The 16,698-nt window shown below is 40.3% G+C and overlaps 3 protein-coding genes across 3 annotated transcripts; 2 read left to right on the top strand and 1 right to left on the bottom strand.

Annotated features, from left to right (window-relative positions):
• Positions 1-290: 290 nt before the first annotated feature.
• Positions 291-5,503, bottom strand: LOC135594991 (pentatricopeptide repeat-containing protein At5g43790-like). Its single transcript, XM_065085492.1, has 3 exons — positions 3,601-5,503; positions 1,715-2,119; positions 291-1,630 (listed from the first exon to the last, which is right to left on the bottom strand). The coding sequence occupies exon 1, from the start codon at positions 5,458-5,460 to the stop codon at positions 3,622-3,624; it is 1,839 nt and encodes a 612-aa protein (XP_064941564.1). The 5' UTR covers positions 5,461-5,503; the 3' UTR covers positions 291-1,630; positions 1,715-2,119; positions 3,601-3,621.
• LOC103973794 (cytochrome P450 CYP94D108-like) lies at positions 638-2,331 on the top strand. The gene has a single exon (XM_009388456.3). It carries the CDS (start codon positions 638-640, stop codon positions 2,159-2,161), a length of 1,524 nt encoding a protein of 507 aa, XP_009386731.2. The 3' UTR covers positions 2,162-2,331.
• A 1,175-nt stretch (positions 5,504-6,678) lies between the features above and the next one.
• On the top strand, positions 6,679-15,225 carry LOC135594999 (ribonuclease III domain-containing protein RNC1, chloroplastic-like). Its single transcript, XM_065085503.1, has 5 exons — positions 6,679-7,565; positions 9,026-9,230; positions 9,364-9,564; positions 14,557-14,643; positions 14,827-15,225. The coding sequence occupies exons 1-5, from the start codon at positions 6,772-6,774 to the stop codon at positions 15,142-15,144; spliced, it is 1,605 nt and encodes a 534-aa protein (XP_064941575.1). The 5' UTR covers positions 6,679-6,771; the 3' UTR covers positions 15,145-15,225.
• The last annotated feature ends 1,473 nt before the right edge of the window (positions 15,226-16,698 follow it).

A 16,698-nucleotide genomic window follows, 5' to 3' on the forward strand; every position in this document is an offset into this window, starting at 1 on the left:
TCTTTTAATTTGGGAAACAGGTTGATTGAGAAAGATTCACTTATGCTTTCTGTTATTACCTCATTTACTGCAGATTCGTTTCAGCTCAGGGATCGTTAAGATGGATATAGCAAGTCACACCATTAGGATGAATTATTTTTATATGATTAGTATGACTAGTCATCTGTGATGGATCAATTATTTCTAACTTTAATTAATTTGTTATAATAAACCCAGAAGCATTATAACGTGCAAAGTTGCGAGTCCAACGTTTAGGAAAAGAAACAAGAGAAGATGTGAGCCGCTGCGTGTACTGACAGTCGCCTACGGACATTCATAGAGTGAAACTGGTCATCTCACAGTCACATTCCTCTCACAAGATGAACACAGAAAACTACAAAAACAACGCACATGGTTTGGAAGATGAGAATCTTGGTTTGATATTAACACTACCTGAAAGCTTCCTATACTTAGTAGCCATACTTTGAAAGCATGCCTCTTCCTTGGTCACCAAGAAAGCAGGGCATGTGGCGCCAGAAGACTTCAATCACCACCATTTGTTTATTGGTGCAGTCCTCTTCTTGCTCTATCCACCAAGTTTGACGTCCATAAAAGCCATTGAAGCCAGCAGTCTGACACAAGACAATTACCAGGTCTTATGGAGCTATCTTCCCCACAGCTAGTCTGCTTCCTCCTCTTGCCTCTCTCCCTCTGCCTCTTCTTCCTCTACAGGAGCTGGTCAGAGCGAAGCAGATGCACTGGCCTCAAGCCCTACCTCTTGCTCGGTCTCCTTCCCCAGTTCCTCAAAAACCGGCACCGATTTCTCGACTGGATCACCGACGTCCTCGTCCACAGCCCCACCCACTCGATGACCTTCCGGAGCCCGGGGCAGGTCGGAGGTGTCATCACCGCCAACCCCTCCAACGTCGAACACGTGCTCAAGTCCAACTTCGAGAACTACCCCAAGGGCGAGCGCTCCTTCCGCATGCTGGTGGACTTCCTCGGCCATGGCATCTTCAACTCGGACGGCGAAGAGTGGAAGGGGCAGCGCAAGCAGGCGAGCTACGAGTTCAGCAAGCGCTCCCTTCGCAACTTCATGGTGGACACCATGCAGTCGGAGATTGCCCACAGGCTGCTGCCGCTGATGAGGAGAGCGGGAGAGAAGGGCGAGACGATGGATCTGCAGAGCGTCTTGGAGCGCTTCGCCTTTGACAGCATCTGCAAGGTCGCCTTCGACGAAGACCCCGCGTGCCTCGCGGAGGACGCCGTTGCCGATGCCACTTCCTCGAGCTTCATGAGAGCCTTCGAGGAAGCGCAGAACCTGATCGTTGGCCGGTTCATGGATGCTTTCGAGATCACGTGGCGGGTGAAGAAGCTGCTCGACATCGGGTCGGAGAGGCGGCTGAGAGAACTGCTCGCGGTCGTGCACGGTTACGCCATGCGGATCATTCGAGCAAGGAAGGAGAAAGCCTCAGAGCTGGACGAACACCACGACCTCCTCTCTCGATTCGCCTCCAACAAGAACAACTCGGAGGAGTTCCTGCGAGACATCGTCACAAACTTCCTCGTGGCAGGCAGGGAGACGACATCATCGGCCCTGACATGGTTCTTCTGGATCCTGTCGACGAGGCCCGACGTGGAGAAGAAGATACTGGACGAGGTCACAAGTGTAAGGACCATCAACAAGAACACAAGCGAAACGTTCAGCTTCGACGAGCTCCGAGAAATGCATTACCTCCACGCAGCGGTGACGGAGTCGATGAGATTGTATCCTCCGGTACCGATCGACACACAGTCATGCCTGGAAGACGACATCATGCCCGACGGGACCTTCGTGGGCAAAGGATGGTTTGTGACTTACAGCGCTTACGCCATGGGGAGGTTGGAGGACATATGGGGGCGAGACTGCAACGAGTACAAGCCGGAGAGGTGGCTGGAGAACGGAGTCTTTAGACCCGAAAGCCCGTTCCGATTCCCGGTGTTCCATGCAGGCCCAAGGATGTGTCTGGGGAAGGAGATGGCGTATGTACAGATGAAGTCCATCGTAGCCTGCGTGGTGGAAAGGTTCGAGATCGACGTGGTGGGGAAGGAGAAGACCCCGGAGCACGTGCTGTCCCTCACGCTGAGGATGAAAGGAGGCCTGCCAATTAAAGTCAAGGAGAAGGTTAAGCAGTGCTGTTAGCATCAGTAGAGTGTGGTGGTCGCATTTGTATTAGGCAAAGATGTTTGCATTATGTTTTGCTTGGATTGTTGTGTCGCAGCAGTTGAATCCTAGTTTCTGATTGCATTCACTACTTGGTATCTTGGAAATGGAAGTAGTAGTACAACTAAGCAGCGAGTGCTTTCTATTGATAGGCTTCGTTAATTGAGATGGTTTCTTTCTACATCTGACAGTGGTCGGTAAACTTCAAAATAAATGTCATCAGACATCCAGATTCCAGTCAACCCAATCATGCCCATTCTGACACATCCAGACAGTCTAACATGACTGAAAGATTAAAAAAAGTCAGACTAAATAAGCTTTTGGATTATGATCATATCCAATTTCTATGTATAGTAGCTCTATCTAGTTTAACTTTGATTCAAATAGCCGAAAAAAGTCAATATGATATCAAAGTCAAACGATCTAGATTGAAGTTACTCAGTAAAACAAAATAAAAAAGAATTTAAATCAGGTTGTCTAAGGGAAGTCAGATGCTTTAGGTGACCCAAGTGGTGGTCAAACTATGGTTTGACCTAGTGAAGATGAGTCAAAGCAATAGAAAGACATGAATAAGTGCTACCTATACAAAGTTGGAGAAAAATTAATCCTCACAAGTAAGAGAGAAATTATGCATAAATTTACAAAAAAAAAAAAAAAACTCTTTCCTTTCCAATTGATCGGTGAGATAATCAATCCACACACACATACAAGAAAAGAAATTAGGGATAAAAAAAAGACATAGGTGACACAGAAATTAAGATTCGATTAGGAATAGTTCTACATGACTATAATATTAAAAACAGAGGCTATATAATTTTTTTTATTGTAACGTGAAACAATTTGATTCAAACTCAAAAAAAAAAAAACATACATGCTTCCATCAATTAATTTTTGAAAAGATCATAGTACTTGTATCACCCACTTAACATAGTAAAAAGAGTTCAAAATAAAAAATATTTCGATGAATGCAATAAAGTATCACCTTGTGTGATAAAAGTACTACACAAAGAAAATATGCAAATTATTCTGGTTTATTTATTGTAATATAAAACTATTCTATTAAATAGCTACCCTCCTTTTTCTCTGTTTTAGTTTTGCTTCTTTTTTGACCTCATCCAAAGCCTCCTCGTTAGCCCAATTTCGGCTTCCATTACTTTCTTCAATCTCCCTTTTCTCCTTTATATGATGATGCATAAAGTTCTCAGGTTTGGTCATACAAACTCCTCAAATTCTCTAAATTAGGCCTACCTTAAAATGATAATGCCATTTTATATAAAGTCGAGCATACAAGCCATTGCAAGGTGTTGAGTCCATGAATAGATTGTATGCATGATTATGGAACCAGTTTAACAAATAGACTGTATGCATCCAACCTGATATGTGTTTGATAAATAAAGCACACATGATATCGAACATACCTGATTGATATGAAGAAAAGTTTACCAATAATCTGAGCAAGAACATGTCCAGTTCCTGAAATGGTGAAAGCGGCTTCGATCTCGCACAATTATTTCCCTCATGTAGATCCCAGATATGAGCTTTGTACTCAAGTGGCAGTCACCACAGACTCTCAAATTCTTCATAATTCTGATAGGAACACTCGGATCGGATGTAAGGAGAGCAAAGGCAATAGCCAGCCTCTCACTGTGGTAGGAGAGAGCATCTTCCTTATCCTCCTCTTCAACATCAAACAACACTTCCTTTGTTCTTGGCATGTATCCAAACTCATGCAATCTTCTGTCCATTTCGTCGAGCATCTTGTAGATCTCCTTCAGAAGAGGGTGAGTTCTGTCTCCCATCAAGAACTCGTGCATGGATCCCTCAACCTCGACTAAACTAGAACCAGGTGTTTTATCAATACCCTTCTCCTTCATCACCTTTCTCACCTGCATAACACCGTCCCATCGACAAATCTTGGCAAACATGTTTGACAATAAAACGTAGTTACCACCATGCTCAGGCTCCGAATGTATCAGCTGTGCAACCGTACGCTCTCCGATCTCCAAGTTATTATGAATTCCACAAGCTGTTAACAATGACCTGTAAAGGATCGCATTTGGCTTCATAGGCATGGATTGAATGACCTGCTCGGCCTCCTCAAGCTGTCCAGATCGGCCCAAAAGATCCACCAAACATCCATAATGCTCCATCTGTGGCTTGATTCCGAAATCCTCTTGCATTTCGTCGAACAATCTCTGCCCCTCATCGACCAACCCTGCATGCGCACAAGCGCTCATGACAACTACAAATGTCACCTCGTCAACCCCCACCCCCTCGCTCGTCATCCTATGGAACAGTTCAACTGCCTGGTGACCACGCCCGTGAGTCGCAAGTCCCCGAATCATGGCGTTGTAGCAGAGCACATCTTTCTGAGACAATCTGACGAACAGTTGCTCCGCAAGATCTAATCGTCCGCATTTTGCATACATATCGATCAAAGCCGTAGCCACGACCTGGTTCATGATTAAATGATTCTGCTCGATGTAGGCATGTGCCCAGATACCCTGGCCTAGGGCTCCCAGATCACCACAAGCACCGATCAAGGCCACGAGCGTGATCTCGTTCGGCCTAAACGTGGAGGAAAGCTGCAACTTTCGGAAGAGAAACAAGGTCTGCATGCCGGAATCAGCATCCTCGACGTCGCTATAGCACCGAGCATAGGCCGAGAGCATGCAATTCCAAGCGGGCAGGTCAGGGTTTGGAATGCGGTCGAACAAGCGGCGGCCAGATGACACGTCCCCGCAGCGGGAGTAGAAGCTGAGCAGCGCGGCGCGGACGAAGTGGTCGACGGAGTCGTGGCCGATGAACTTGACGACGTGGGCGTGAAGGGCGCGGCCGACTGGGACCCACGAGGGGCCGGCAGCGGCGCAGGCCTTGAGGAGGGAGGGAAAGGTGTGGTTGTTGGGCTTGGGGGAGTGGGGCTGGAGGAGGAGGACCCGGGAGTAGAGGGAGAGGGCGAGGTGGGGACGGCCGACGTCGGCGAGGGAAGAGACGAGCGTGTTGGGGAGGAAGGGGGAGGGGGAGGAGGAGGAGACCAGAGGCTGGCAGAGGAGGGCGGCGGCGTGGGGGAGAGAGGGGAGAGGGGAGGGGAGCGAGGAGAAGAGGAGAAGGAGGCGGGAGAGGGGGTAGGTGTGGCGGGCAAGGCCGGTGGTGATGAAGTGGGCGTGGAGTTGGTTGAAGGCGGACAGGGTTTTGGGGCACCTCTCCAAGAGGAGGAAGGTGGGGTGGCGTTGGCAACCGCGCGGGGTGGTTGGAATGCAGATGCTGCGACGTCCCATTCGTTCATTCTCGCCATTCCAATGTGATTTAATGATGCTGTAAAACTAGATTCATGTAGAACCACATCATAAATCTTTCACGGTAGCCACACTACTTCCCCAAAAAAGTATAATTTAAAATATGTGAAGAATTTTTTGTCATCTCCAATTGAGATCTTAATATTAAATAAAAATATATTAAAAAATTTAATTCAAAGGTCATTATCACTGGGTTAATTATATATTACTTCATGTTATTATATATCTTTTAATATTTTTATTTCTATATTTTTAAAGTTAAATTAAGAATGTTATACAGTAGAATATTTAATTTTATTTTTTCTTTGACTAAAATATCATATATATATATATATATATATATATATATATATATATATATATATATATATATATATATATATATATATATATATACTTAGTGGTAAACAAAGTGAGATAGAGTCAACATTTGCTGATAAACTCTATAGTATTTTTATCAACAGATTCAATGGGAGAAACGAGATTAAATACTTTATTTTTTTATAAGTATAGAAATTCTAATATAATTTTTTAAAATATAATAACAGAGATACTAAATATAATTAATTATAGATAATATATAATTAATCTCTTATTTTGACTTATTAAACACATATTGTATAAATATTTCTTAACTCTTAAAACTCATTAATATGAAAGCTATTTATATATTTTGACACATTTTAAATGCGATAACAATATCAAAATATTAAGAATTGAATTATAAATTTTGTTTAGATAATCTGAAACAATCTTTTGAAATCATCACATCAAATTTAAGGGCTTAAATGTTTCTAGAACGTCAATTATAATTGTTGATATATGTAAAATAAATATTTGGGAGATTATTTATATTCATTTTGAAATAATAAAAATTTAATTGACAGCCAACAAGAAATGATTTATTAAAATTAAAATCCATTTGATCAAAATTTCAATTCTCAATTATTTTTACTGTAATTACGTCATAAATTTAAAATAAAATAAAATTGATACAAAATCAAAATATGATTTCAGCTTAAATTTATAACACTAAATCGTTTGGTAATGAGAAATTTAGAACCGAGAGAAATTTATTCCCCTCAATTGATCCCTTCACCATTAGATATTTTCTCGTATGCGACAACGGGAAGAACCCAATCTTAATCAACGAATCGAACGGTTGCAATCTTTCGATCAAGCTAAACATCAATTTCCTCTTCCCCTCCCCTTATCTCCCTTCTCCCAACCCCGCGCTGCAGGCCTCCAAAAGATCTCCATTGATGGCCGCTTAAGCCCCTCTCACGGACACAAATGGAACTCTCCTCTTCTCTCCATCGTCTCCCCTCCTTGGACCTCTCTTTCTCCTCCTCTCTCTCCGCCGCCCCCCTCCAGTCCCACCTTAAATTTCCCCACTCACGCCGCCCGATCCCCCGCCGACGGGCTCTCGCCGTTGCCACCAACACCCCGCAGGAAGCACCCCCCAACAGCCCCCAGCGCCTCCTAAGAGAGCTCGCCGAGCGCAAGAAGGTCGCCTTCCCTAAGAAGAAGGTCCCTCCGCGGCGCTTCATTCTCAAACCCCCCCTCGATGATGCCAAGCTCACCCAGCGCTTTCTCAACAGCCCCCAGTTGTCCCTCAAGTCTCTACCTCTTCTGAGCTCCTGCCTGCCGCCGTCCCGGCTCAACAATGCCGATCGCACCTGGATCGACGAGTACCTCCTGGAGCTCAAGCAGGCTCTGGGGTACCCCCTTGAGCCGTCCGATCGGCTCGAGGACGACGCCAATCCCGCCAAGCATTTCGACACACTGCTGTACCTGGCGTTCCAGCACCCGGTGGCTGGCTGCGAGCGGACCAACGCCAAGCACGTCAGGAACGGCCACTCCAGGCTCTGGTTCCTGGGGCAGTTTGTGCTCGAACTGGCGTTCGCCGAGTATTTCCTTCAGCGGTACCCCCGGGAATCGCCTGCACCAATGAGGGAGAGGGTGTATGCGCTGATCGGAAAGAGGAATTTGCCCAAGTGGATCAGAGCTGCGAGCTTGCACAACCTGGTCTTCCCTTATGATGAGATGGATAAGATGATTCGGAAGGACAGGGAGCCCCCGGTGAAGTAAGTCTGCTTAAGTTATTATTCTTTTCATTCTTTTGCCTCCTAAAGTTTTTGTTCTACTGATTAATGTTTGCTAAATTTGATAGTGGCAAATTAAGTTCTCACGACAATGAGTTTATAAACTAGGTTAGGTATATTAATTTGCACCAATGTTGGCACTGACAAGCTGGTTTCTGTTTGGGATGTTCACTAGGTTTCAGATGTCAAATTCCAAACACTTAAAATATTTTGCTATTTGTACTGCTTTTTACTCCATTTAGTTGCAATGATCTGAAAATTTGAAAAAACATGCTTTATAAATATGATTTTAATGCATCTTTCACCAAAATAATCAAATTTTATGTTTGTTGCTATTCAAGTTGTAGAGACTACAGAAATTTAGGGGCAAAGAGGTAAGTTCATGCGTTATTTCTGACTCATCTCCATAGTTGAATCCAAAAGCATGATTTTCTTTTTTACCATTTTGATTTGAGTATTTTGCATTATACTTGTTGGAGCATTTTCCTGTTCTGAGATGTGATGGTTTTGGTCATGTTTACTAGTCCAAAAAATATTGACTTACTGAACCATTAGATGCAACTAACCTGTACAGCAATCGGATTCTGATGTCAGTTTGAACTTTTCTAATGGATGAGCAAGCTTTTTCATTCTCAACAGGCTGCTGCTCCAAGACATAGTTTAAACTTACAAGTGGAAGGAGTTTGGTTTAGGATAGCATGTTGAAGTTAATTATATGCACCACAAGGAAAATCTGATATGAAAAGACTTCACTTTGAGATTTTTCAAGATATGAATCTTTTGATACCGTGTTACTATGTGGCCCAAAAGATGATCTAGTAGCAACCAACGAATAACTTCATGTGCAAGGTTCAATAGGAGATCTCAAGGAAAAAATTTTGGTAGAAGAGACTTCAAGAGAAGATCCAAAAGAAATTCTTGTAGTTAAAAAAAAAGGATTTGATCAAAGAATATTCTGCTAGGATTGTGTCAGATGAGCATCTTAATGCAAGCTTCATGCATGGTTGAAGAATAGATTAACTAAGGAGATCATAAGGAACTGCCATTCAGTGGGGTTTACAACAGGGATAAAGCGAACCGACCATTAGTTTGAAGTCTTAACATGAGTTTGAAGATCTGTATGTAATGGATCAAGGGAAGCAACTGGAGGCAAGTTCATGGGTAGTTGAAGTCCTTGCTTGGATTTCCACCAAACCTATTAGAATGAGAACACTTGTGAAAGAAGTTCCTATAAGAACTACTATAATTAGGATGCATAATTTAATGTGAAAGTTCTACTGGTAGTTGTGTTACTTCATATCTCAGTGGATTCTGATATCCTCATGGATTGATGAGTCTCATCATCAATTTTTTGTTACTCTTTGGTTAGAGCTCAGGCACATTCAAAGTTCTCAAAAGGTGGTCTCATATCCTCTTTTATTTTTCTTGTTGTCTTCATTCAGGTATGTATTCTGGGCATTGTTTGGGGCCATATATTTGTGCTTTGGGATGCCTGAAGTTTACCGTGTACTTTTTGAGGCATTTGGAATGGATCCAGAAGATGAGAGTTGTCAGCCAAAGCTGAGGCGACAACTGGAAGATGTTGATTATGTTTCAGTGGAGTTTGAGAACAAACAACTTAGCTGGCAAGATGTTGCTGCATATAAGGCATGAAGCTTTTTGCGGCCTTTCTTTCTATTGCTTACTTTTAAATCAATCCTGATGCAATTTTCTACTTTCATATAATCACATTCTATCTTTATGCTGGCTCTAAACTTTTTGGACCTATATTATGCTGCAGCCTCCACAAGATGCACTTTTTGCTCATCCAAGGCTTTTTAGGGCATGTGTGCCACCAGGCATGCATCGGTTTCGAGGGAATATCTGGGACTTTGATAGCAGACCCAAAGTTATGGAAACACTGGGCTATCCTTTGCCCATGAGTGATCGAATTGCAGAAATCACTGAGGCCAGGAATATTGAACTTGGCCTTGGTCTTCAGGTAAACCACTGAATTAACTGTTCCTCAATGTGATCATTAGCTTCTTTTTGCAGAATATGATTTAAAGCTGTATACCTATTTGATAGGTTATGAAATTATAATTGTGATCATAATATGTTGGGCAACTGTTCATCATGGAGCCTGAGAGTCCATAATTTGATGAATCTACGTGCTATGGCCATCTAATCATAGGTTCTGTCCAAGCAATTCATTCTTGAGGCTCTCAAACTGCCACTTTATACATACATGATGATAGGATGTATTTTTGTTGAAATCCCTAGTACCTTTACCACACAAATTTGACCCTAGCTTGGCAAAGCAACTGCTTTTGCAACCTAGAAATGGCTGACTGATAACTGGTATAGGCAAATTATGGGGAAAAGGAACTTGCATGACCACCTCCAGAAACTATCTGAAGTATCATCCTGGGAAGACTTTGACACTGTTAATATCCGGGATGATGTTCAACTTTAGCGCATACAGTTCAAGAAATTCATAGCTGTGGTTGCAGATGTTTGTGTTGTTTGTGATTGATATTCTTCATTTGGGAAAATTAATATTAGAGCAGGAAGATGGAGATTTTGATGATATACATCTATCAAGGGATACAAATGGCTTTGAAATTCTAACTTGTTAGTTAATCCACTAAATAATAGCAGGATGATGTATCATGTTTACAAATTCAGGCATTTTGTTTTGAACCCTGTGAAATTTTGCTGACCAAAATGGTTATTTGCTGACCAGCATTGCTGGTTTTGTGAAATAATATTTAGTTAATCCACTAAATATCCAGGGGCATATGGATGCTGGTTATTTGCTGACCAAAATGGTTCATGCTATGCTGTGCTTTCTCAGCCAGCATAATTAATGTGTGATTGGTTCTACAGGAAATTAAAGAGAAAGAAAGTAGAGAAAAAAATTCTGTCAGTCAATTTTTATCATGGGTGACCAAGGGAGATTAGTCATTCAACATGGAAAGTGTGTTGCATTGCAAAATGAGCATGGGACTAAGGGGGAGATTGCTATGGATGAAAAAGAAAGGGGGCAGGTAGCAAATTTGATGTGGAATTTGAAGGCTCTTTGTAACTCTGACATGAGGAGTATTTGGTTCTTAAATTTTTCATGGAAATTTTTTGATAATCAAACTGGGTACATCTTGTGAATACTCTTTTCCCTAATGATATTATTTTACAAGGAGCATGATGTAATCAGGTTAGACATCCTAGGGTCATGGTGCTATATTTGACAAATGGAGGTTTGAATCATATTATCACAAAAATGTAGGGTTTGAAACAAATTTTTATTTTGCTGTTAAGGTTGTCATGACTTGGCAATAGAATAAGGATGTCAGGATGCGAAAAATAAAAGTGGCTTAAAGCTGAGATGAATACAAATTATTAAAAAAATAGGTAGTTTGGAACAAGGTATGTAATATCGTATCGTACCGGTGTTTCGAGGTTGGCTTGGTATGGTACGGTATCATGTATCGAGCGGTACGTCAGGGCGTACCAAACGGTACGCTATGGCGAACTGAGCATTACACCTAATTTAGGTGTAAAACCCTTCGAAAATATCTGAAAATTTTTAAAAAAGTTAGGATAGGGTTTTGAAGTTAGAAATAAATATAGTAATAGCATAAGTTTAGTAAAATCAATGTAAATTAGATAAGAATAGTATCACATATCTTTTCCGGGCTTTGAAGAATATCTTGTGCAAGGTTCGTATTTCAGTCCATTACGGATTGTCCTTATGTAAATATTGAAATATCTATAGAATAATCATTTGAATAGGGGAGCACAAATGTGAGAAAAAAAGAGTTTGTAGAGTTTAGGAGAGTATAAGAATATAATGGAGTGTCCTCTTGTAGAGTTTAGGAGAGTACAAATGTGAAAAAAAACGAATTTAATATAGTTTAAGAGAGTATGAGAATGTAATGGAGTGAAATAGGGGAGCATAAGGGTTTAAATACTATGAGAAAGGGCTCCAACCGTCAATTTGACCGTGGAGCACTGTAGCACTGTTACAGTGCGGTAACGGTCGAAATCGACCGTTACCAAGTTGTGCCGGGGGTAATGGTCGAAATTTCGAGTGTTGCCGCCCGATATTACCCCGTATCATCCGATACGGGGTGCTTTTAAACATTCTGCCCGGTAGCGGGCGGTCCACGTACCGGTATGCCGTCGGACCGGTACATACCGCCCATACCGGGCGGTACCATTCAAAATTGCATACCTTGGCTTGGAAATTGGTTGTCAAATCTTTGGTTCTTGTTTAAATACTGTTATAACCAAGGTTCGCTGTATCGTACCGTATCGACGTTTCGACCCGGGCTCGGTACGGTATGGTACCGGTGTATCGGGCAGTACATCACGGCGTACCGAGCGGTACACCCTAGTGTACCGAACAATTTTATATTTTTTTTAACACTGCAGCAGTGCTACAGTATAGTACTGTAGCACTGTAGCGGTACCGGGTGGTCCGCGTACCGGTAACCTGTCGGACCGGTACGTACTGCCCGGTACGGGCGGTACGCTTCGGTATGACAGACCTTGGTTATAACATTCTTTTATTGATCCTTTTTTAGATTATTTTGTCTGCTTGACATATGACTCATTGGCGGTATAGATTTTTGTACAAATGTACAACTATTATTACATTATCACTATGAATCTGATCTGCTATTACTGTAGTATCGATTTGAAATTTTCATAAACTTAATTAATGTTTCCAAGTCAAGTAGGAATAGTTCTTCCATTGGGTATGCTTGAGAAAATTTTTGTCTGATCATCGTCTGCCTGAGAATCATGAGGAAGGAAATAAATTGAAAACCTGTTTAAACATATCTAGCAAACAGCCAATATTATGTCATCGCACAAACATTTTTTTAATTTTGAGCAAGAAATAAATTTCAGTTTGATACTGATTTTGGCTACATGTTGGATTGGTACAGAGAAGAAGGCCACATATACTTTAGACATCATCTTCAAAAAGAAAAAGAAAGAAAAAGGTTTTTGCTATTCTTCCTTCGTGTCTTCCTTTAACAACCGACTTGAGTGTCAAAGGGGGAGACCACCAGATAAATTCTTGGGTCCATCATTTCCATTGTGTACCTAGAAAAAAACCTTTGACGTGGACAGCCAACTAAATTGCTCCCATAACATGACACTCCCTTGCACAGAAGTGAAGGCCAGGACAACTCCTTGATCCAATTCAGCATAATGATCAAAATTCATCTCGTGCAAGAGGTCTTTATCTTTTACTTGATTCTAACATAACAAGTTCCCTTAGTAAATTTTGCGACATGATTCTTGCAGATAAACATAATTAGAAATCCATATAAGGTGGGATTGCTTGATCCAGTTTTGTTTTCAATTGTTTTGGTCGTTCAACCACAAGCATTATGATATATGTGCTATTTGACCAAAGCAAAACTAGACAATCATTTACTAGAGTGCAAATCGACCCATGCAGCCTGTTTCATCAGCAGTATGTAGGCGGCAACTCTTGTAAACTTTCATGTTATTATTCCTCTCTTTTGGAAAATTCTTTCTACATTCATTGTTGTACAATATATGACCTCTGGTTGTAACTGATTGAAGATGGGAGATGAAGAAAGCCTTTAGAGTGCTCACCTGCACATTCCTATGAGAGAGACCGGGTTTGATCTCCGTTTCTCTCTCTAAGACATTGCAACGAATGGAGAAAAAGACTCCTTAGCTGCTTATACATGTATCAGCGCCTTGTCCTGATCCCACCCCCCTGCCCCCCCACCCCGCCCCCCCAACGAATGGAGAAAAAGACTCCTTTTTTCACTCTTCGTCTTCTAATTGCACATTAATGCCTTCCACTAACACTCAACCTTTTAAGTTATTTAAACAGAAAAATGATGGTTTATAAAGAAATGTTCATTTCTTAAACTATTTTAATGGCATCTGTGTCACTGCCATACTGAGAAAGTTGGAAGGTAGGCAGCAAAAAATGGCTGCAACCAGGATGAGGAAAATAGTATTGCAATTGCCATCTTGACCATTTCTAGTGGAGGCAACAACCACCTTATCATCATAGGTAGATTAAAAAGAAAAATATGAGGACTCAAGAAAACTGGAAAGATTAAAGGAAGCCCTCAATAATTGAGTACCACCACCTACCTTGAGTTGTAGCTTGGTTGAAGGTACTAGAGATATATTGCGGCATCTTCTAAAACTTTGTGGTCATGTACCAAGCTGAACAATCAAATCATCATATTAGTTCATTGAATGCTTGAGCGCTTCATTAGTCATTGCTGTGGAAAGTTAGTGATCATCTAATGTCCATCCATAGAGAAAGCTTAGGGGTAAATTGAATCACTGGTCAGCTGCAATAGTTTTGGTTGGTTCATGAACTAACCCTTCAGATAATGATGTAAAGTAAGGGAAAAGAAAGAACAAATTGGGAAGACTTGTAAGGGATACAAGAGACAAAAATGGAGACTCTAAAATCTCATATGTTGAAAAATTGTAATGATACGTGCAAACCAACTGGAGTTGAATAAATTTCAAATAGCTGGTTCAAAAAGGTTAGGTGAAGAACCAGTAAGGTCAATTTTGTTCATTATTCATGGACACAAAAATTGCATGCAAGCAATGGGCATATAAAAAATATGTAAAAGAATTTGAGGAAGTTAAGCTAATGCTGACAAAGATATAGATAGAAATTTGACCAGATAAAAGATTGCTAATTTGCAAATCCTGAGAAGGGTCACATTCTTGTTTATCGATGAAAGATTTATCTCTTTGCTTTCTGATATCTTAAGATTTCATCAGTTATGCTCATTGTTTCCTTCTATCAATGATAATGAAGATTTTTCTTTCCCTAGTTTACGCTAATAACATCATAATGTATTTCCTTTTAAGTTTCATAAACTACTTTTGTTTCTGCCAGCGTAAACATGATTCAGCTTGTATTGATCTGCTATTCTTTGTCAGTGAAATCTAATGCAAATTCATATGGCAGTTGTGCTTTCTACATCCTTCTAAATACAAGTTTGAGCATCCTCGATTTTGTTTTGAGCGGTTGGAATACGTTGGCCAGAAGATTCAGGTACAACTTTCAGACTGAAGCTATTCATATAGCGTTTTCTTTCCCTTGAGTCTGATATTTTGGAATACTGAAAAATGATATTTTCTCTAAATAGAAAATATGACGCTCACTCAATTGTTGAATTGAAGTTGTACAACAAGATCTATGTTGTATAAACACCTGTTTACGTTTTATCCTCTGCAGGATCTTGTGATGGCTGAGAGATTACTAATGAAGCATCTTGATGCCCCTGGTAGATGGTTACAAGAGAAGCACCGGCGAACGCTGATGAACAAATTCTGTGGCCGATACTTGAGGGATAAGCATCTTCACCATTTCATCATCTATGGTGAGCTAGCACAAGACAAGTACGAGCATAACCGAAGGCTGAGAAATCCGGCCACAACTGCAGTACAGCAAGCGATACATGGTCTTGCATACACTGTCTATGGTAAACCAGATGTCAGGCGTTTGATGTTTGAGGTGTTTGATTTTGAGCAGATCCAGCCAAAGGTTGTTTGAAATTTTGAATTGCTAGAATTCTACTCTTTTGTATTGCTTTAATGATTTATTATCACATGTTCCCAGTGCCCGTTTCATCCAGTTGTCAAAGCATAGATTCTGTGCATTCATTTTGGATTTATGCTCTTCAAATCCTTGGGAACAAATGGATATTGATTGGCAGAGATGTTTTGGAACTAAACATTTGTAAAGTAGATAGATTTCGGTGAAAATTATTTAAGACGAGGAAAAATACTTTTTAAGATGATTGGACATCTCCAAGGGAGATCTATTAGTGTTCTAGATAAATAATGAAGTCAGTGTCGGACATATTTTATTTGAAACAATAAGAAAGATATTTGATTGTTCTTAGCTTGACCAATGACATTACTTTTGGAAGCTTGATGATGGATAAATATTTGTGGTAGTCCCCAAATAGTTAGAATATTGTGGCAAATATTGTTCTTAGTTTTCTAGAAGACTCATTCTATTAGAGTCAAATAGTTAGAATATTATGGCAAATATTGTTCTTAGTTTTCTAGAAGACTCATTCTATTAGAGTCAAATAGTTAGAATATTATGGCAAATATTGTTCTTAGTTTTCTAGAAGACTCATTCTATAGAGTCAAAGATGATTAAAGTTCTAGCCAACTACCCCTTGAATTGTTCAACTTAGACCGAAGAAAAAGGCAAAAGAGGATAGTGCAAACTATTCAAGCTTGAGTTATATGTCACAATTAGATAAGGTTCAGTTTTCTAGTAGGGGAGGATGACAATTGATTGGCCACAATTTGAAGAATGTGACTATAATTGTTGCTTGCAGTTCCTGTAGTACACTTATATATCTGTTTTAATGCACCAATATTTCAGTTTCCATTGCATACTGTTCACAAAGTTCTTTTATTTTTCTATTTATAAGATTAATAGAGAGTATTTTTTTTACCTTCACAATTACCTAGCTCAATTACTTGATCATTACTACATGATTACTCTTAAAGACAAAATGGGAAATCAATCAATCACCAGATGAAAGCCTTATTAGTTGGATTTGTAAAGAGATTATACTTTCAATGACAAATGCATACTTGAAAAAAAAAAAAGATGTTCCCCCCAAATATGATGTAGATTACTTTTTAATAGGCCTGAGGCTCAAGTCTCTGGTCCTATGCGATCGAGGTAGATTGGTATTTCTTTTAATGAATTATGTTTCATTGTTCTCATGTTGAATTGGTTCTAAATGAACTTAAATTTGGATCTTTAGAAATGTTCTATGATATTCTGATGCTTCTCAATCCATTTATTATCATCTTACAAAGTCCTATTTTCTCTTTGTCAATTTCTTTGACTTGAATGACATGAAAGCATTACTTTTAGCAATCCAATCCCATTGCTAAATAAACAAAACTTCCTTTTTTCTTTGTTGTCTTCACCAGCCTCCTCTCTCTATGCTACCATATATATAATCCAACTAAGAGGAGAGGGTAAATCATCCAGCAAATTGGTTCATTAATTATGTTAGTAAACTCTTCAATTTCTGATTATAAACAATGGCAAGACTGTGGGAAGGAAACAAGA

Source organism: Musa acuminata, chromosome BXJ1-2 (genome assembly GCF_036884655.1).
Source record: "Musa acuminata AAA Group cultivar baxijiao chromosome BXJ1-2, Cavendish_Baxijiao_AAA, whole genome shotgun sequence".
In the NCBI taxonomy this organism is placed as follows: Eukaryota; Viridiplantae; Streptophyta; class Magnoliopsida; order Zingiberales; family Musaceae; genus Musa; species Musa acuminata.

What these genes read in the sequence shown, in the direction of transcription:
- LOC103973794 (XM_009388456.3), top strand. Translation starts at nt 638, where the DNA reads ATGGAGCTATCTTCCCCACAGCTAGTCTGCTTCCTCCTCTTGCCTCTC.
- LOC135594991 (XM_065085492.1), bottom strand. Translation starts at nt 5,460, where the DNA reads ATGGGACGTCGCAGCATCTGCATTCCAACCACCCCGCGCGGTTGCCAA.
- LOC135594999 (XM_065085503.1), top strand. Translation starts at nt 6,772, where the DNA reads ATGGAACTCTCCTCTTCTCTCCATCGTCTCCCCTCCTTGGACCTCTCT. An exon ending in AAGATGTTGCTGCATATAAG is followed by an intron (nt 9,231 to 9,363) that starts GCATGAAGCTTT and finishes ATTATGCTGCAG; the next exon opens with CCTCCACAAGATGCACTTTT. An exon ending in ACGTTGGCCAGAAGATTCAG is followed by an intron (nt 14,644 to 14,826) that starts GTACAACTTTCA and finishes TATCCTCTGCAG; the next exon opens with GATCTTGTGATGGCTGAGAG.